Below are 19671 nucleotides of genomic sequence, written 5' to 3'. Positions count from 1 at the left end.
AGATAAGAAATCCCATTAGATTGGGAGGAGAAGAATGTGTGAGAAAGGGAGAACAAGAGCAGGAAACAAAGTGGTCCACAAATAGGTGTTTGGAGGGAAACAGTTTTTGGAAACATTAACACAGAATTGAAACATAAATGAGAATTTTACTGGCCATCAGCATCTTAACTCCAAAACAAATCCCTTAGTGCAACGGTTCTGAGAATGTGAAGTAGGCAGCTTACTAAGAAAGGCTTGAACTGCTTGTTTTCTCTCAGATTGTTTTGTATCTGTGCTTCAACTAGCTGAGAAGCAGGGTGCTTATTTTCCCTGTCCCAAGCAATGTAGCCCAAAGAGCTGTGCTAAAAAGGTAAAGGTTAAGGACCCCTGACAGTTAAGTCCAGTCGTGAATGACTCTGGAGTTGCCGCGCTCATCTCACTTTACTGGCCGAGGGAGCCGACGTTTGTCGACAGACAGTTTTTCTAGGTCATGTGGCCAGCATGACTAAACCGCTTCTGGCAAAACCAGAGCAGTATACAGAAATGCTGTTTACCTTCCCGCCGGAGTGGTACCTATTTATCTACTTGCACTATGACACAGTTTCAAACTGGTAGGTTGGCAGGAGCTTGGACTGAACAATGGGAGCTCACCGCGGCATGGGGATTCGAACCGCCAACCTTCCAATTGGCAAGCCCTAGGTTCAGTGGTTTAGACCCTTGTGGGTGCCCCACAATTTCCCTTTTTCTCTTGCTGGTTGACTGGAGAAGCTTATGGTGATTTGCAGTGGCATTCAGCATGCACCAGTTTGGAAGAGGCAGTAGTGCTAGAGGTTCTTTTCCTCATGGAGGCACTGTTTGACCAGGTGTGCCAGACTCTGGATGTGGTGAAAGTAGTTGTGGAACTGCCCTTAGAAACAAGGACAATTTATATGACCTCTATCTCTGTTTGAATGGTTATTGTGCAGGAGACAAGCTGCCTCCTGTTCCTTTGGGTACTGCTGGCAGGACATTTTACAGCAAAGGTCTCTTATTATTGAGACAGAAAGATAGAAAGAGGCCTCTAAGATAGAGAGGAATGTGACAGGGAAGCATTATTGACCCAGGAGGAAGTGGGGCATCTATAAAAATACTGATGCCGTAAATGTACTGTTTGACTGGCTGAGGAAACGAGGGCATTTCCAGTCCCATCAGAATGCTTTGTGGCCTTGTCAGGAAGAAGAGGAGCTGTTGAATTATTAGCACTGTCTCCCAAGGCCAGAATCTTTATGCTTATCCCAGCTTCAGAGGATGCAAGAGGCTTCATCATGATTTCCTGTTGTTTAAACAGATTCTCACTCTTGTTATGGTACACTAAGTGTGCTAAACATCTGTCCCCCTCATCTTCTCTAATGAAGGCATGTTGTTTGGGTGGAGGAGCACACTATCTGCCAGATGTTAATTTGGGCGCCAGAACTATCCAACACTCTCAGAAACGTTTTGGGCCACCAGTTGTCCATACCTGGTCTAGTGCATACACAGCAGTGCCAGACACTTTACCCAGGTACCCACATTCCATTACATTTGAACCCGACTTTCCAGCAGACACCTTCTGACACATGTTGCAGGATACCACACCCTGTAGCATGCTCTCTCTACCTCTCAGTCAATGTCCCTTAGATGCATATCAATCCCCTGACCTCCCACATTAAAAACTCTTTCAGGTTGTGTGCACACCATACATTTAACACACGCATGCACACAGCACAGCATGAAGGCTATATTCTTCTGCTGCTTTTGCTCCCCAGACACTGGCACCCCATACTGTTAGGGTTCCAGGGGCAAGGTGCAGGGAGCTTAAAAGTGCAGGCATGACAAAGGAGCCAGTCCAATGGTCTTGCCACACCATCACCCTGCCTGCACCACCTTAAGCTTCCTGCACCTCACCACCCGACCAACTGCTGCTGGCTCCATATAACAATCTGATAGCTGTGGGTGTATGAAATATCCTTGCAATTTTTACCCCTTTTAAAAGCAATCTAAGCTAGTGGTTATCACCACATGAAATGGAGCGAATTGTGCACTACATGAAGAGAAGTGCTTATATTCCATCTCTTCTGACTCTCTTGCTATCACTGGCTATCCTTGATTTCTCGTACTATGGGAGAGGGAGAACATTTTCTCTTTGTCCATTTTCTCTGTACCATGCAAAGTTTTATAAGGCCATCTCGTGCTCCCCCTTAGGCGTTTTCCCTCTCCTCCCAATTATATTATATGCAGCATTGTATGTTAATGCCCTGTAATCTTCTCGATAATTTCTTTTGTTGGCTAACCAAATCTCCTGTTTCTCTCGGTCTCTTCTTCTTTCATGGCTTCTGGATGAATAGTAGCAGGAGGAGGACTGTCCGGCGCCATCAGCGAGACCGGATGCCCGAGTGTAAGGACTGGAAGGATGTGTCGCAGCTGGATGCTGTGAATGCCATTGAAAGCATTGACACCTGGACAGAGTTTGTGGAAGGAAGGAACAAGGTGAGGCCACATGTTTCTCTTTGTCCTTTCTGCGTTGGAAAGAGGTAGAAGCACCTCGAGCTCATGAGACAGAGCCTTCTCAGGCCAAACCGTTTTAGCTGATTTTGCAACATGAAGCCAAACTGTGAGTTGGCTTCCATCATATGGTCAGTTAGTTATGCAGCTAAATGATTACTACACATTTAGTAATCAGTTTTTGTCTTATCTATACGTTTATATGAAAAACCAAAGCCAGTTTTGGATAACCTGTTAAGATCCTTACTACCAATTATGATACTAGAGAGAAAAATGAGGTATAAAATGTGAAGACTGGCATTTCTGAATAGCGTACATTCACATGAAATAAAAAGTAGTTCACAGTGCAGCGGGGGGGAGGGGTGTGTGGCACTGAAGAAATGAAGGCTGCATAATGTGAAACTTCCAGCGCTGTCATGTACTCTTAATATGGCTGATATTACTCAGAGATTAAGAATGAACCAGATTTCTGTGAATGGCTCTGGCAAATTTGGGGACAAACGTATGAGTGTGCAAAGGAAGGAATACTAGAGACAGTGATAATATTGATATAAATTTACATTGCTTTCAGTGAATTCAGTACTGAATGTATGCTTATTCAATAGAGTGATTAAAAAGGTGAACATTAAATTATCAGCCCATCACCCATTCCCATCACCCCCCACCCCCCACCCTCTGAAGGGTCTGGTGGATTCTGTTTCAGTGTATCTGACAAAGTGTGCATGCACACGATAGCTCATACCAAAATAAAAACTTAGTTGGTCTTTAAGGTGCTACTGAAGGAAATTTTTTTTATTAAATTAGAAGGTATTGTCCACTGTGGTTGTTTAAAGACAGTTCTATGAGTCAGAGCATTCTTCATAGAGGAATGAGATCATCTATGAGCAAGCTGAATGGAAGGCAGAGTGCAGTGGAATATTTTAATGCAATGAATATGTATGTATGTATGTATGTATGTATATGTATATGTTTATTTAAAATATTTCTAACCTGAACTTAAATACTGAACATAAATACATCAAATTCCAAACTACCATAAAAATAAGCAGGAACCATATTTATTTGGTGTTAGTGATATCTTAAATAACAGCAATCTTCATTCTTCAAAATAAATTCACTGCTGAAATCATATAAATGACTGAGGAAATACATGAATTTAGAGTTAGTGCCAAAAAGACAAAAGACATTCCATAACTGGGGTGCCACCACAGAAGATGCCCTACAATATTTATTCCAAACTCCATTCCATGAGAATATATATCACAACTGTTCTTAAGACTCAGGCCAGCATTCTGATTATTAAACTACACTTTGTCCCACATTAAGCTAGATTCAGTGAAACTACTGAAAATTAAATTTGATGTTGCAGTGGCACAACCACCTTGGTCCGGCTAAATATAAGGGGTGGGTGGGAATGGGAATTGAGAACTTGATGTGGAATGGCAGGGAGAACCCTTTTCATATCCTTATCCCCCCCCCCAAACTTCTGTGCTTCAGCCATTGTTCTCCTGGTGGGAATTTCATAATGCCACTCAGGGATGGTGGGACAGCTGAGGTAGGACATTTAAGGGGTAAAAAACCATAGGCAACAAGAGTCCAAGTCTTCCCTCTTGCTCATGATGTGCTTTCAGTTGCCCCACTCACCTGCCCCCTACTTTCTCTCGATTCAGCTACCAGACTCAATGGACTGCTACCATTATGAACAGTTTGGCCCTGTACACTATTCCAGTACAGATATGTGGATCCAAGTGTATGAAGTGTTGCTTTGAAGTGTGTGAGGTTCCATTCGATATTACACTATATTTCCTTTCTGAAATGATTTTTTTCCCTTTCTCTCCAGTCCTGATGCATGACTAGCTGGCATTTAAAGGCTGTTTCATTCCACCCCCCACCCCCCTGTATAAATGCCAGAGTCATGTGTGCTTTTCTGTGACTAGTTTCCTGTTCTAGGTGACAATGTCAGTTACCAAACACGCGTGCATAATAGTGATGCAGGCTAAAGAACAAACAAATGGTTCCCAGTTTCCTGAAGTCACTTCCTGTTTTCATACGCCCCTCTAAAATCACTTCCTATTCCAATTTCAGTCAGGAGTTGGAAAGCAACGGAAAGGATGATGGGAAGGAGAGAGACATGTTTCCTGCTCTGATTCAGGCTGTGTTAATGGCTTGTACCAAGAGACAGTTTGTTTTCTGAACCTATCCTAATAATAGACAAGTCATATTTGGTGATATTATTTGGAATATTAATTTAACATATATTACATTAACTTCTTTTACTTTTCTTTCTCTCCTTCAACCCCCTGATTTGTCCATTATAGGATCCATTGCCACATATATTTCTTTATTTCTTCCCCCCCGCCCCACCCCGTTACTAGTAGGGAAAGAAGCATGAATAGAAAACATCTGTAAATAACAATTCTGACTCCTCCAGTCAGCCCCTCAAATGTTTGGGCTCTGGGAAAGAAAGCTGTAATGCTCCCGGAGTGGTGTCTCCAAAATGTGATGGCATTTTTGCATTTGTTTATTTTATGGTTGTTAGCTACCTGAACCATATCCGGTGGAAAGGTGGACTATATGTTTAATAGTATGAGTATGCCATTATAAGAAAATAGCTAGTCTTTTGGCCTTCAAAACTTTTGCTAATGGAATTGATACTCATTTTCCAGAACATTAGGAAAGTCTCCTGTCTATGAACAGGTCCCTAGATGCAGCTCTGGGTACCAGTATTTAAATTTGTTTGTTTCATTTGATACCAATTCAAGTAGAGGAAGAACCAAAAGTGGCTCTGCTTCCTTTCTTCTTCCTCTGATGGAATGGCTGCTACTAAATAACCGCTGATGCGGGGAGAAACCTGATGGAGCTGCTTCCCTCCTTCATTGCAACCTGATGGAATGTCTGTTACAAGACAACAAACGAGGAATAAACTTCCCTGGTTTAATTGATTTCATTTGATGAATGAATTTCTAACCAGCCTTTCAGTTTACAAAAAGGATTCCCTAGAGCACAGACTGAAGGCCACTGCTATGTAGTTTCTATGTGGATAGGTGGAATAGACTTATAACACCAGAATAGTTAATTTCCAAGCATAGGTTATAAGACAAATTGGAGGCAATAGGAATTAAATCTAGATGATTGACATTGTGCCTCCCTCTGCATGGTTCTGTACTGTAGAATTTGTTAAATATTATATTGGTTTAATTGCACTAGCCAGCAGCTGTGTTGACATTTTGTGGACCACTGCATATATCATTAAAGGAACTGGAGCTATCCTTCCACAGATGATCTGCAAAGGTCAGCAGAGCAGATCCATCTTAGAGTGGACATTTGAGCATTAATTAGCTCTTAATCCAACCCCACCCTACAAATTAGACTGGAGTAGTCTTTCTCATTCATACTAGCAGGCATTCTCTTTGTGTTTGTTGTGGCCTTCTAATTTCTTGATTCTGTTATGCCAGTTAAGTACTGACAGGGCATGCATGCAGGTAGCTGTATGTGCACCTTGTTTGTTTGTTTTTAACATCTTTGCTCAAGAGTGCAAAAACACACTGTCAGGCAATCATAAATTTGCTTGTGCAATTTTCTAGTTCTGTGCAAATCTAAGGGATCAAAAGAATACACACACACACACACACACACACACACACACACACACGACTAGGCTCCTGATTCACTATTACTAGGATGCTGGAAGAGAAATGAAATCATTTATTAAATTTCAGCACCCACTTTTCAGATGGCTGCTCAATGTAATTGGTGTAGAAATTCTTTCATGTGCTTTGTTTGTGCAATTTTCTGGTTTAGTGCAAATCTGTGGGATCAAAAGCTGGGGGTGGAGGGAATCCTTCATTCAGGAGTGCACCAAAAACAGTTACGGGCACAGCTGGAAAAGCAATGAAAGCACCGAGGAAGTAGCAGGCATGGAAAGGGCAGTGGCAGAAAGTGACAATTGATTTACCCATCCAAAAGACACCCAAACAAATGATCTGCAACCCTGAGTGAAGGGGTTTGCACATAGCTGCCAAGTTATCCCTTTTTTAAAGGGATTTTCCCTTATGCTGAATAGGCTTCCTCGCGAGAAAAGGGAAAACTTGGCAGCTATGGGTTTGCAGCCAAATTTTCCCCAGTTTATCAGAGTATTGTGTAAACCCAAATTTACAGGGGGAAGCACTGAGATTGGTGCTGTTTGAGGGTGACATCATGTGGAATCAGCAAATTAAATGGGAATGCAAACAGCTGCAAACACACTGAACTCTAGTGTGGACAAGCCTAGTGGTCCCACCCATATATTTCTCATCTGTTGCTTTTCCTATAGTTTGCAATACATCTCTTTAAACAGGGACAAAAGATGGCATTTGTCTGGTATACACCTCTTTGTTCCTGTCCTTGGCTTCTCCAAAATTCTGTGTCAGGTCATTATGCGCCATCTGTTTGTGTTTGGCTACTAACCCCCTTTCAACCTACTTCCCTGTAAGCAGAATGGCAGCACATAAATAAAGTTTGCTGTCCCTGATTTAACCCTTTTTATTGAGGGGAGTGTCTCAGTGCAACAGCAGCATTGCAGTAGGGGAAGTGGTGAATGGAGATCATAGGACAATGCTGAATGATAAGCAAACTATCAGTGGAAACAAAATGCAGAGATAGGAGAAACCGGACAAAATTTCAATGAGTGATGCAAACATACCCTTACATATTTCATCATGCAATTCCCCAGAGCATAAGAATGAAGCTAGAGCATCCTCTTCGTTCCTGGAAGGTTGGTAAGAAGCTGAGAAGTCTTGCATTTCCACATTTTAAATGTCATTCATGTTGCCCATTCTGTTTCTTTAACAGACGGTCAGCAAACTGATCATCCAAGAAGCCAACGTTTCTGTCATGTACAAGTGTGCAGCCTCTAACAAAGTTGGCCGTGATGAACGGCTCATCTATTTCTATGTAACTAGTGAGTATCATAAAGCATGTATGTGTGTGTGTGTGGGGGGGTGTCAATCCTTTGTCTTTGCATCTGACCTTCGCTCACAGACCTTTTGAATGGTTCATGAGTGTGTTTTTTAAAAGCCTTACTGCCATGATGTGCTCACAATCAGACAGCACCCTGTGTATGTATATATGGCCTCCTCAGGGAGTGAAGATACAGATCACTTGGAAGACATGGACCTTTTAATAAGGGCTAGTGGTGAATTATTATTTTTCTCTGATTTCAAAATTTGTACAGTTTCAGATCATCAGATTTTTAATAATATAGGAGTTCCCTCAAACTTTGTCAAAACTTTTTGATTTTGAGGGTAAATCTCCAATTTTGGTTCTTATAGTTTAGTCAGTAGATCCATACATTTGCCACCTCAATTTTTCATCATGATCAAAATTTGAGCTTTGTAGCTGAAAGATGAGTTTTCAAATTGGGATTTCACAGAATCATAGAACTGTAAAGTTGGAAGGAACCCCAAGTGTCATCTAGTCCAACTCCCTGCAGTGCAGGTATCTCAACTAAAGCATCATTAACAGCCATACAACCTCTGCTTAAAAACTTCCGAGGAAGGAGAATCCACCATCTTTAGAAGGAGACTGTTCCACTTTCAAACAGCTCTTCCTGTCAGAAAGTTCTTCCTGATGTTTAGTTGGAATTTCCTTTCTTGTAACGTGAAGCCATTACTTTGGGTCCTAACCTGGAGCAGGATAAAACAATCTTGCTCCATCTTCCAAGTGACAGCCCTTTGCAGGGGCCTGGTGCCGTGGTGCGGAGGTCGCTCCGGCGCCCCCGCCCTGCTCCGTTTCCTGCCGCGGCTGGTGGGCGGGCGGCGCCCCCCTACCGGGCCGGCGCCCTGGCGTCCCGCGCCACGCAGACTACCCCTAGAGCTGGCCCTGGCCCTTTAGATGTTTGAAGATGGCTGTCATATCTGCTCTCACTCTCCTCATTTCAAAGCTAAGCATACCCAACTCCCTCAACCGTTCCTCATAAGGCTTGGTTTCCAGGCCCTTTTGAGAAATTCACTTTGCAGATGTTTATATTTGAGCATTCATTGTTTGATTTGGGATTTCATATTTCAAACTGGCTTCATCTGTAACAAAAACATAGGCCTCCGCCTCCTTAATAAACTCTGCATCCAGAATAAAACATATCCACTATGAGATGTTAAAAAGCCAGGCTGGTTTCCACTGCAAAAAAGAGTAGCATAGTGCAAGAGATGTCCTGGAGCTAGAAAAGAGAAAATACAAACCCAGTTCCTCATGCTTCCTGTGAGCAGATACTTGCTAGTGAAGAGATCAAAGATCTCTTCCATGAAAATGCTGGAGCATGCATTTCCCAAGTATTCATGGTGCAGTAGCACCCTCTAGTGTCCTGTTGCTGAACAGACTCTTTGTGATGTCCCAGTTTCATTATTTAGAAAATTGGAGTTTTGTCTCTTTAACAGATTTCTTCAACCAGGTTTGGGACTACAACTCCCAGGTTTGGGACTACAACTCCCAGGAGTACCCAGTGGACTGTGCTATGGAGTCAGCCTCCTGATCACTGGTGTCACTTCCACTTCCCAGAGTAGAGCAGCACAGTGGCAAGGTTGGGGCTGCATGATTGCACCGGTGGGAGCTCCAGAGTGGCGCTGCTGGTGTGCCAACACAGCCCTGACCTTGCTACTCATGGTATAATAGTAAATCATAAATCATATTGTACTAAATCATAGTATAATAGTAATGATTTCCTCTTATCAGTGTTTGGATTGTAGCTTTATTCATTGGTGGCTTTTTTCATTCTTCTCTGTGTGTGAACAACACCAAACCTTTCATTCAGCATATTTGAAGCGACCATTGTGCATGCATTTAAATAAACACATATGAGTAAGTGGTTTCTCCCATTCATTAACCATACAGCCTTGAGTGCATAGAATAGAATTCCATAAGCACAGCCTGAGACTGGTATTTCAGCTTTTGCAATTCCAGCACACATCTGTTTCCTTGTCTTGTTTTCCTGCCAGCCATCCCAAATGGGTTTGAAATTGAATCGCAGCCTTCAGAAGAACCCATTGAGGGGCAAGACCTGAGGCTAAGCTGCAATGCTGACAATTACACGTATGAGAACCTGCAGTGGTACCGACTCAACCTTTCGACACTGCATGATGAAGAGGGCAACCCGCTGGTCTTGGACTGCAAGAATGTCCACCACTATGCGACAAAGATGCAAGGAGAGCTGCATTTCAAACCCAACTCCAATTACGCTGCTTTGACACTCACCATTCCAAGCATCTCACTAGAGGACGAAGGGGACTATGTGTGCGAAGTGCAAAACAGGGAGAACAGCGAAAAGCACTGCCACAAAAGATACATCTCTGTGCATGGTAAGGACCACTCTGAAAGTACTGTACTAGTCAGGTTAGTTGGCAGGACTTCATGATGCTGAAGGATGTATGGAAAAGAGAATGTTTGGCCATGACAAAGCAGTGGTAGCACTGGCTATAGGGAATTCCAGCCACTAGGCTGGAGCCTAGATTGAGATATAATTTTTGAGCCACAGATTGATCCAGAAGGCACTTCTTTTTGCATCACGTATTCTTGTTAGAATCCTGAAACAACATAGGTTTTCACCAAAAGAAATAATAAGGGCAGGTGCTAGCCCTAATAGCCGGAGAAACATCAAGAAAAGGAGAAACTTAGACTAGGAGAAAGTAATAATTCCAATGCCAAATAAAATTGCATCCATTCATATGTCTGATTTATTATTTCTGTATTTTTATGAGGCTGACACATGATATAAAATATCCAGTTTTACAATAATAAGGTTCATAGTGGTCCTGAACACTCCAGGAGTCTCATACTGGCAACAGCAGGAGTCTTGTTAAACTTCTTACTAAAATTTCAAATATTGTTTCATGATTAACAAAATGCCACCTGTCACAGCTGTAGTCCAGCTATGTCAGAAGGACCCACCCCTGCTATAGAGTGTTTCTTCTTTACTGTCCTGTCAAACTGTTTTCTTGTGGTTGATTACCTTCATTTATTGTAACGTCCCTCTTTTAGCTCTAGAGGTCCCCAGGTTGAAGCAGAACCTGTCAAACATCTTGGTGAATGTGAGTGATTCCATAGAGATGCGCTGTAAAGTGGATGGCACACACATTCCAAACATCAACTGGTATAAGGATGAGAAGCTTGTAGAAGAGGTCTCAGGTATGGCTGGTCAAAGATATCTGGGGTGGGAGGGATGAGTGGCACATGAATTTTCCTGCTTCCTAGTGGAGCCTTGCAAGGCTCTGGGTTGGGATGTTCAAATTCAAATTCAGGCTGGGTTGTACGCCCAGGCAACAGTGTGTTGGTACATTCAGTTCAATAACATTCCAGGTGCCATACCAACACAAGTACATTGGTGTAGCCAATGTGGTATTGTGAGCAGAGTGTTAGATTTGTACAAGGAAATTCCACCCAGCCATCAAGCTCTTTGGAAGATTTTGGATCACTTGCTTTCTCTCAGCTTACCCTTCCTCACAGGGTTGTTGTGATGATAAAATGAGAGTGGAGAACAACCCATGTGTGCCAGCACAAGCCTACTAGACTAGAGCAAGGGTGTAATTAATTAATAAAGACTTTCCATACTTCCTGCTTTGCTTCCTCTGTGTACATGTATCTGCAAACCTGTACCAAGAGGCATTATCAGTTATAACTGTAATTAATGCACAGGAGCAGAGCAATTATAAAAGTTTATGCTACTGTAAAGATTGTGAAGATGTTTCTGAAGAACAAGCAGGCAACACAAATGTTATTCCTGCAGTTTGATTTAAGCCTCCTCTTCCCCACAAAAATAATTACTTGCATCTTCATTTTAAACTTAAATTGAATTACATTTATATGAATTACATTTATATCCTACCTTTCTTCCGTTGTGGAACCCCGGGCAGCATACATGTGGAATCCTTGAGGCCACCCATCCAGGTACTGACCATACCCAGACCTGCTTAGCTTCAGCATCATGTGGCCTCATGTACCTTTACCCCATCCCTTGGGAAATATGGGCAGCAAACCCAAGGAACTACTTGCATGCATGTAAAGGACCCACAGGCAATGCTTGACCAGTAACTTCTGTTTTTGCTACTGAAATTCCGATAGCTGTGGGGTAGGATAACTTTATGATTAAACAGCTTACTCCATCAGTTGTGTGCTTAAAAGCTACAGGAAAATATTTGACTACATGGGCAGTCCCCATTCACCAAAGTAAACGGTGCATTTGGAACCCAGTTTCATTCTACTGACCTGCAGTGGCAAACCAATCAATTTAAAAATCTTTCTTAGAGAAGATTTATGCCATAAAGATCATGGAGAAAAAAATTTGTTCTGTGGTTTGTTACTTTACCATTAATGTGTGTCATGTTATACTCTTTGACCACGGAGAACCCCCACAAGCTTTTTCTATCTGTACAGCCTTCAGGAGCTATCTAACTAGTTTCTGACTTTTATCCATAATGAGGTGGGCTAAAATATACTCCAAAAGAAAATTGGGAATTGTAAGAGCCGCAGAAATTAGAGTTGCAGAACTGTGAATTATGAAGCCACGACCTGTGATTTGTTTATATCTCCGTAGTAGCACACTGCCTTTTGTGAGAACTATGTACATGTACTGCATCTGGGGGCTTTTCTTTCACAAATATTACTTCATTGCTGGGCGATGAGGCATATGAAAGTGACCAAGTGCTGATTACAACAGCATGTGGTGAGCAGTGGTGAAAAGGACTGGTCCCAGTTTGATTTCCATACTCTAATTTTAGTCCAGGCTTCCACTTTGAACTAGGGCCAAAGGCCTGAGGATCCCAGCCCTCCCTAGACACCACTAGTTCACACCTGAAAGCCCTTCCCCTTCTGCCTGTTTCAGGGATTGACCTGGCAGATTCCAATCAGAGGCTGAGTATCCAGAGGGTGAGAGAAGAGGATGCTGGCCTTTACCTGTGCAGTGTCTGCAATGCCAAGGGTTGTGTGAATTCCTCCGCCAGTGTCTCTGTAGAAGGTACTATTACTAACTTCAACCCCCTAAGCCTGTAGAGGGAAATGTTATTTGGAAAGAAAGCAAAAGAAAGAAAGAGGGATCCCATCAGAATAAAGACCGTGCCGAGACAACAGTACTGTACAAGACTCATCTTCCTTAACCCAAACTATTAAAAAAAATCATATATTTATCCCAACTGGAAGGAAATCTAGAATATTCTCAACAATGTTTCCTCTGCTGTCTCTTTAAAATGCCCTTGGTTTTGTCATGTGCCTGTTTTAAACTTCATTCTCTTGCTAATTATTATGTGGTTCTTTCTGACCTGTAGGTTCGGATGACAGGACCAATGTGGAGATTGTGATCTTAATTGGGACAGGTGTCATTGCTATCTTCTTTTGGATTCTCTTAATCCTCATCTTCTGTAACATCAAGCGAGTAAGTCTCCTGTGATGCTTCCAATAGAGCCTGATTTGGTGAACAGCAAACAGAATCATGAGCAAGAGATGATCCCATAGATCCCATAGAACCTCAGGCCTGGGGCCCAAATATGGCCTTCAATGACTATCTTGCCCTCTCTGCAGGCCACATCTCCTCATTGGCCATTCTTCATGCTTCAAGTGGTTTTGCTTGGCTGGAAAGTGTCCTTGAACTTTGATAGTGCCTTTTGCTAGTCTTAATGGACGAGAGAGAGGGCTGTACAAGTTTATGCAGAAACTAGCCTATTACACAAAGGTCAAAATCCCCCTCCACCCACTACTAGCATGTGGCCCTTGAAATGTGGCCCAGAAGGGAATGTGGCCTTCGGGATGACAAAGGTTCCCCACCCCTGCCATAGGATGGTTTTGTCTCTCCCCTCTACATTTCCACTGCCTTATGTTTGCAGTTCGCCCCACTCACCTAAGGTAGAGAAGTATCTGGTTTCCAGTAGAATGAGAAATCGCCTTGGCAACCACCACTGAATACAAATTGCATTGGCATGGGAGGGTAACCAAGGATAAGCCGTCTTGGATGCCTTGGCAGAAAGGCAGTATATAAATGTAAAAAATAAATTAGGGCTCTTTTTAAAAAAATAACTTCAGACCCATAGAATCATAGAATTGTAGAGTTAATTTCCTTTGTTTCAACAGCCTGGTTAGTTTTGCTGAAGGATGAACCCTTGTGTACAATTTCTTGTGAAGGAAATGGTTTAGAGGGAATTGGATAAAATTGCAATATATCCTGAGCTAATAGTAAGAGTTTTCTTTCAAAGATGGGCCCATTTCTATTGGGATGGGGGACTGAGAGATGGATGTTGAAAAGTCAGACCATCTACTTTCCCCTTTTGCTTTGTCAAGCAAAGCCCAATGTATAGGTTTAAGACATGAGGAAAATTGCACAGTAATATGGGCCCATTGCAAAACAAGATTCACCAGCATCTCTCCCTCCCTGCAGCCTGCTCATGCAGATATCAAGACGGGCTACCTTTCTATTATCATGGACCCAGGTGAAGTTCCCTTGGATGAGCAATGTGAATACCTGCCCTATGATTCCAGCAAATGGGAATTCCCTCGGGAGCGACTTCAACTCAGTAAGGTTCAGCATGTTGTTTACTGCTAAGTGAATAATATGTGTAGTTCCTTCCCCCCCCCCCTTTCTAGCTTGCCATTGCAAATCTAATTGCCATTTACGAAAGTCGGTTTGCCCCACAAAATAACTACAGAAGCCATTGTCTATTCCAGGCATAAGCAAACTCTGACCCTCCAGATGTTTGGGATTACAATTCCCATCGTCCCTAGCTAACAGGACCAGTGGTCAGGGATGATGGGAATTGTAGTCTCAAACATCTGGAAGGCCAGAGTTTGCCTATACCTGGTCTATTCAGTCTCAGAACACAGCACATTCTAGAACAGGCCATGCACCCAGCCTCTGTAGGGTTGCCAGAAATGCAGGCATTGATGGAACAATGATGAAGTTCTCATACCTATGCAGTATAGCCTCACCTTTCCCATGCGCTCTGGTCAACAGTAACAAACGACACCTCATTTTCCGCTATCTGTTTCCTTCCTCTGCTTTGTTGACTCTGCGTCTGTCTCACTTCCTCCCCTCTCTCTAAAAATACAGCCACCTGGAGATGGTGAAAATGCCATTCTTTCCTCTTCCTTTTTTCACACCTTTTCTTCTTTTTTGTCCCAGTTTCCTGTTTTTTTGTGTGTGTTTTTTTGTTTTTGATCCCATTCAATGACCGTTTTGTGGGACCTTTGAATAGCTATATATAATGAGTTCCTCCATCCGCACCCTGGCCTTTTTTTAAAAAAAATGCTGTCTCTCTTCTCCCCCCTTCCCCCCATCCACACTTTCTTTTTTCAGGTAAAGTCCTGGGCCATGGAGCCTTTGGGAAAGTGATGGAAGCCTCTGCATTTGGAATTAATAAGAGTAACAGCTGTGAGACAGTGGCAGTAAAAATGCTCAAAGGTAGGTGTGATAAATGACTTGAGTGTAACATTCACCTGGTTAATTTTTTTCTTTCTGGAAGTTCATTTCCCCATGATTTAAGCAAATTCCTCATCACCTCCCAACCCTAACCCCCAATATGTTCTTCTGCCAGAAGGATCCACTAAGCTGATCTTCCTCCGTAGAAGTAATTAGCTATAGCCTTTCTGAATCTTCAGTTTCTTTGCCTTTGACTGTTTGTCAGTCAGTAACTGCTAAAGAGTGCCCCATTCCTCCCAATACAGCTGGGCAGGGAGTGAGAGGAAGGTGGCCTTCTTCAAACAGAGCTGACCTAAAGAGGCTCTAAAAGTCAGATCAACATCAGATCCAATAAAATGAGGGCAGAGAGGATTCTCTATAACCGGTTAATATAGATGACCCAAGTGATAACTTACTATAGTATACATGGAACCAGTTGGTAAGCCAGCTGTTTATATTAGTAAAAACCATTTTGTTATTTGCTTATCAGATGGGTACTCAATACCATGGTAAGTTACCACTAGGTAAATTGTCATCTCTGTTCTCCCAGTGGGCCAATGAGTCTCGGAACAAAATGTTACAGTGCCCAGAGATTGATTACAGGAGAGAAAAATTCAGCTGAGATAATGGAGACGATAATAAGGAGAAAACAGATGTAAGTGACATACTCTAATGGAACAACAATAGAATAGTTATCTCAATAGACAAGAATAGCGTTGCTCAGATTCTCCAGGTAGGAACCTTCGTATAGCAGCTGTTCAGGAAAACCTCTGGGTATTCCTTGCACTGTTTGTCAGAATTAACCACGGTGCTGCAGTCAGGCCTTAAGCTGTGGTTCCATCTGTTACAATCAGAACCAAAAAGAATCCAAACCCCTTGAAATTAGAGCTTTCCATAAATGTTTGTAGTCATAATTTCAAATGGCCAAGAGCAATTCAGGTAGGGATCATCCACACTTGGCTTAGGGGACATGGGGGGGGGGTTGGGAAGTCTGGCTGCATGAGTAGAACTTAGCACTACACTGAATTCCACCCCATATTTGTAATAATGTTTCTTAAGCTTTCTTAAGTTTCACTTATATAATAGTAGAGCATGACACATTTTAATGTACTGGCACTGCCGTACAGGCCCAGTGAATGTTTGATGGTGGCTACATTGTATGATATTCTTAAAGTTCAAGCCTATGCATGTGTTCTTAGAAGCAAGTCTCATTGAGTTTAGAGTGAGTACATTTACTCCCAAAGAGGCAGATGTTTAAATAACAAAGCCTTTGCTGCACTGGTGTCAACAAACAAAAAAACTTACTGTCAAGAGAAGTTGTCCATGTTATGTAGTTGCAAAGACTACGCTTTCCTCTCCTCTCTCTTAGAAGATGGGATGCTTAATGAAGAAATTAATATTTTGTTTTGGACATAGCTGCCAAGTTATCCCTTTTTTTAAGGGATTTTCCCTTATGCTGAATAGGCTTCCTCGTGAGAAAAGGGAAAACTTGGCAGCTATGGTTTTGGATGAATCATATCAAGCTTTACAATGTAACATTTGCAAACGTTTTCTTAAAGCAAGCTGTATCTATCTATCTATCTATCTATCTATCTATCTATCTATCTATCTCAGGAATGGTTTTGGATGACAAACATAGATACCAGTATGTGCTTTCTAGAATGCTAGAAGTGGCAATTAAGGGATAATTGTAACATTATTTTCAGAGGGAGCTACTGCAAGTGAACACAAAGCGCTTATGTCAGAGCTGAAGATCCTCATCCATATAGGAAACCATCTGAATGTGGTTAACCTGCTGGGTGCCTGCACCAAACCTAATGGTAAATATTGCAGGCCAAAGCCGGGGAGGAGGGGATTAACAGTGTGAATGCGGTTAGAAAGACATGGCACCAGCTTGGGATAGAAATAGTCGCAACGCTATGGGCACAGGCATTGGGCATGGATCCTGAATCAGCTAACCCAATTGCTGACTCATATCACCATCAGAATCGGACAAGGTGAGAGGATACCCTCCACTGATGCAAATCTAACAAGGAAATCCCACCAGGATGCCATTCAAGATGTTATGTGGTCCAGGCTTTCGGACAGAACCCTACTCCCTTTACCAGGTTACCTTGAGTTTATCCTGGTATTTGGGGGGTGGAACACATACCAAGCCCAAGCTTTTGACTAAGGAGCCAACCCAATGCCTTTTTTCACAAAAGTTGTGACATTTGCTATGAGGAAGGCAAAAAAAAAACCCCAAACTGGCCCGATACATCTGCAGGCAAATTCCTTCCTGCTCATGAATACAACTGAAAAATTCAACAGCAGGGTCCTGTACATGTGCTGCCCTTTTCCCATTGGGCAAAGCCATAAAATACAGAGAGGGTGGGTGGGATATCCGTTCTGGACTGTGCTGCTGGATAGTAATGCAGGCAAATTTTATGCCTTGCTGACATCAGCTAGATGTGTGGTGTGATGACCTCCCACCCTTGGCACCAGTGCCACACCAGGCTGCAACTGCTGCCACTGTCTTGATCAGCTTGCGAGAGCCATCCCACATTGTCCCTGTACAACAGGATAGGGAACCTCAGGCACAGAGGTCAAATATGGCCCTCCAGGCCTCTCTGTCTGTCCCTTGAGACACTTCTGACGCCCCTGCTCTGCCTCCTCCTTGAGTGCTTTTACCAGGCTATAATGCATATTTAAATTCTGATCATGCTTTTTGCTCACCCTGATGGGGAGGGTGTCAAAAATTAACATTTTTTGCTCCACCCACTTTTGCTCCTGGCCCTGCCCACCACTCCCTGTGGCCTTCAGAAGCTTGTCTAGAGAGGAATGCAGCTAGACGAATGCCTTGCACAGGGTATATATCATGTGGATAGTTTGGTGTGAACAGTGGTAGAGCTTCAAGCTCTGGCGGGGTGGTGGAAAGCAGGCGGGGGCATGGATGGCGCACGTCCCGGGGCATGGCATGCGTTCTGGGGGCGGGGCGCGCCGCCTGCGAGGGCGTGGCGCCCAGCATAGTGGGGCAGCCACAATGGCACCCCACCAGGATCATGCCGCCAGGGGCGGTGCGCTCTCCCCCCCCCCGTTCCTCCGCCAGTGGGTGTGAAAGACAAGGCAATCCAAAGTTTCTTACACTTAATCCTTCCCGAAAGAAACACACTTTCTTCTTGGCTTCTCTACTGCAGGTCCCCTCATGGTTATTGTTGAATTCTGTAAATATGGAAATCTCTCCAATTATCTGCGGACCAAACGGGAAGGATTCAGTCCTTATAGGGTATGTGACTGACATTATCTTGGCAATAATCCTAACTCTGTTTTCAAAGGATAGGCTGAAAATAAAATAATAATAATTAAATAATTAAATGTTTCAGTCCCTCTGAACTCTATGGCTTGGTGTATAAATAAAAAGGCTGAGGTTTAGACATAGTTCTGATGTACAACTGTGAAGTGGCAGAAACAATCTAAAGTAGAGGAGGAGCTGGAAAACTGCTGCTGCTGCTGCTTCCCCTGCCCTTGCCCACAGGTTTTGCCTCCTTTACTGTGTCCCCCAATCACTCCCCCCCCCCCGCTAGGCCCACATGCAATCTAGGGGCCTGGGCTGAAGAAAGGAGATGAAGGGGGTTGTGGTGTTAAGAGTGACAGGACGAGGCAGGATCCAGCATCCTTCTTCACCTGCTCTGCTCTTTCTGCTTCACACTTTCCCCTGCCATGAGGCCCATAGACAGCATACCTCCTAATGTCAGTTGCAGGAGAACAACAGTTGGAAGAGGGCTGCTGCCCACATGCCCTGTCTTTGCAGCCTTCCCAGGGGCATCTGGTAGGATGCTAGAATAGATGATGGGCATTTGTTCAGGGCTCTCCTTATGTTCACCATAATACTGTACAGCTCAGTAACAAATGAGCCTTCTGACACCTGGGTCTGCTTCTCCGCTTCTAGTCAGTCACTCCTAAGTGGAGGTTGGAGCTTCTGGGCTGCTTAACCTGAGCTGAGATTGAATCACTGCAGCATAAGCATGAAGGCTTTCCCACACTTCCACTTGTGCCATGCCTAAAAAGTACGGATTCAAGCAGTTTTCCCCTGGTCCCGGCTCCTTTTCAAAGGAAAACCCAATGTTTAGCAATAGATCGGAACAAATGGCAATCTGGGGGAAACCCAAACCGCTGTTTGCTCAGATTGAGCACTAAAGAGAGGTTTTCCCTGGGGTGTGGATAAGCCCACACTCTGCTTCATGGTAATCTTTGTGATGGGTGTGCTTCCTAGGAAAAATCTCCCCGACTACGCGTCCAAGTTCGTTCTATCGTGGAAGCTGTCAGAGCAGACAGAAGGAGTCGGTCTGGTACCACTGACAGTGCAATTCTTAATAGACTTCTGATGAACAAGAGCCAGGCAACACTGCCACCACCACTCATACAAGAAGGTAAAGAACTCACTGAATCTTCATGGGCGCAGGGGAGCAAGGAATTGACATTTAGGGAACTTGAAAGAAAGTTCCCAGGATTTCTTTAAGCACACGTGAGGGTTGGGCCAGTGGCAGAGTGGATAATGTTCCCTTTTAGAGATGTGGAAGCAGATGGAAAGGGAGGGAGCCAGACTTTATGGGTGTTCATCACAGTTCACATGCAAGGTGGGAAGAACTCAAGGAACCAAAAAGAATGCACTGAAGAGGAAGCTGGGGGAATTGGTCCTTAGCGACCCTAGTCTGTGTAACCAGTGCAGAGGAGTATATCCTGCACAGCAGCCTACACTAAGTTTATTGAGAGGTGCAAAGGGTAAG

The 19671-nt window shown here is 43.4% G+C and overlaps 1 protein-coding gene across 2 annotated transcripts in view; it reads left to right on the top strand.

Moving 5' to 3' along the window:
* The window catches only part of FLT4 (fms related receptor tyrosine kinase 4), a 92537-nt gene that overhangs the window by 59244 nt on the left and 13622 nt on the right, over window positions 1-19671 (top strand). For both annotated transcript variants that reach the window (XM_060271641.2, XM_035105644.3), the window contains exons 11-21: window positions 2343-2484; window positions 7330-7438; window positions 9468-9827; window positions 10507-10653; window positions 12347-12478; window positions 12786-12892; window positions 13889-14024; window positions 14804-14908; window positions 16612-16725; window positions 18082-18170; window positions 19158-19314. In XM_060271641.2, the coding sequence (XP_060127624.2) occupies window positions 2343-2484; window positions 7330-7438; window positions 9468-9827; window positions 10507-10653; window positions 12347-12478; window positions 12786-12892; window positions 13889-14024; window positions 14804-14908; window positions 16612-16725; window positions 18082-18170; window positions 19158-19314 (1598 nt within the window). The remainder of the gene's footprint in view (window positions 1-2342; window positions 2485-7329; window positions 7439-9467; window positions 9828-10506; window positions 10654-12346; window positions 12479-12785; window positions 12893-13888; window positions 14025-14803; window positions 14909-16611; window positions 16726-18081; window positions 18171-19157; window positions 19315-19671) is intronic.

Source organism: Zootoca vivipara, chromosome 2, assembly GCF_965207765.1.
Source record: "Zootoca vivipara chromosome 2, rZooViv2.hap1.1, whole genome shotgun sequence".
Classification (NCBI taxonomy): domain Eukaryota; kingdom Metazoa; phylum Chordata; class Lepidosauria; order Squamata; family Lacertidae; genus Zootoca; species Zootoca vivipara.
Note: the sequence above shows the minus strand (reverse complement) of the source record. Positions and strands in the feature narration are given on the sequence as shown.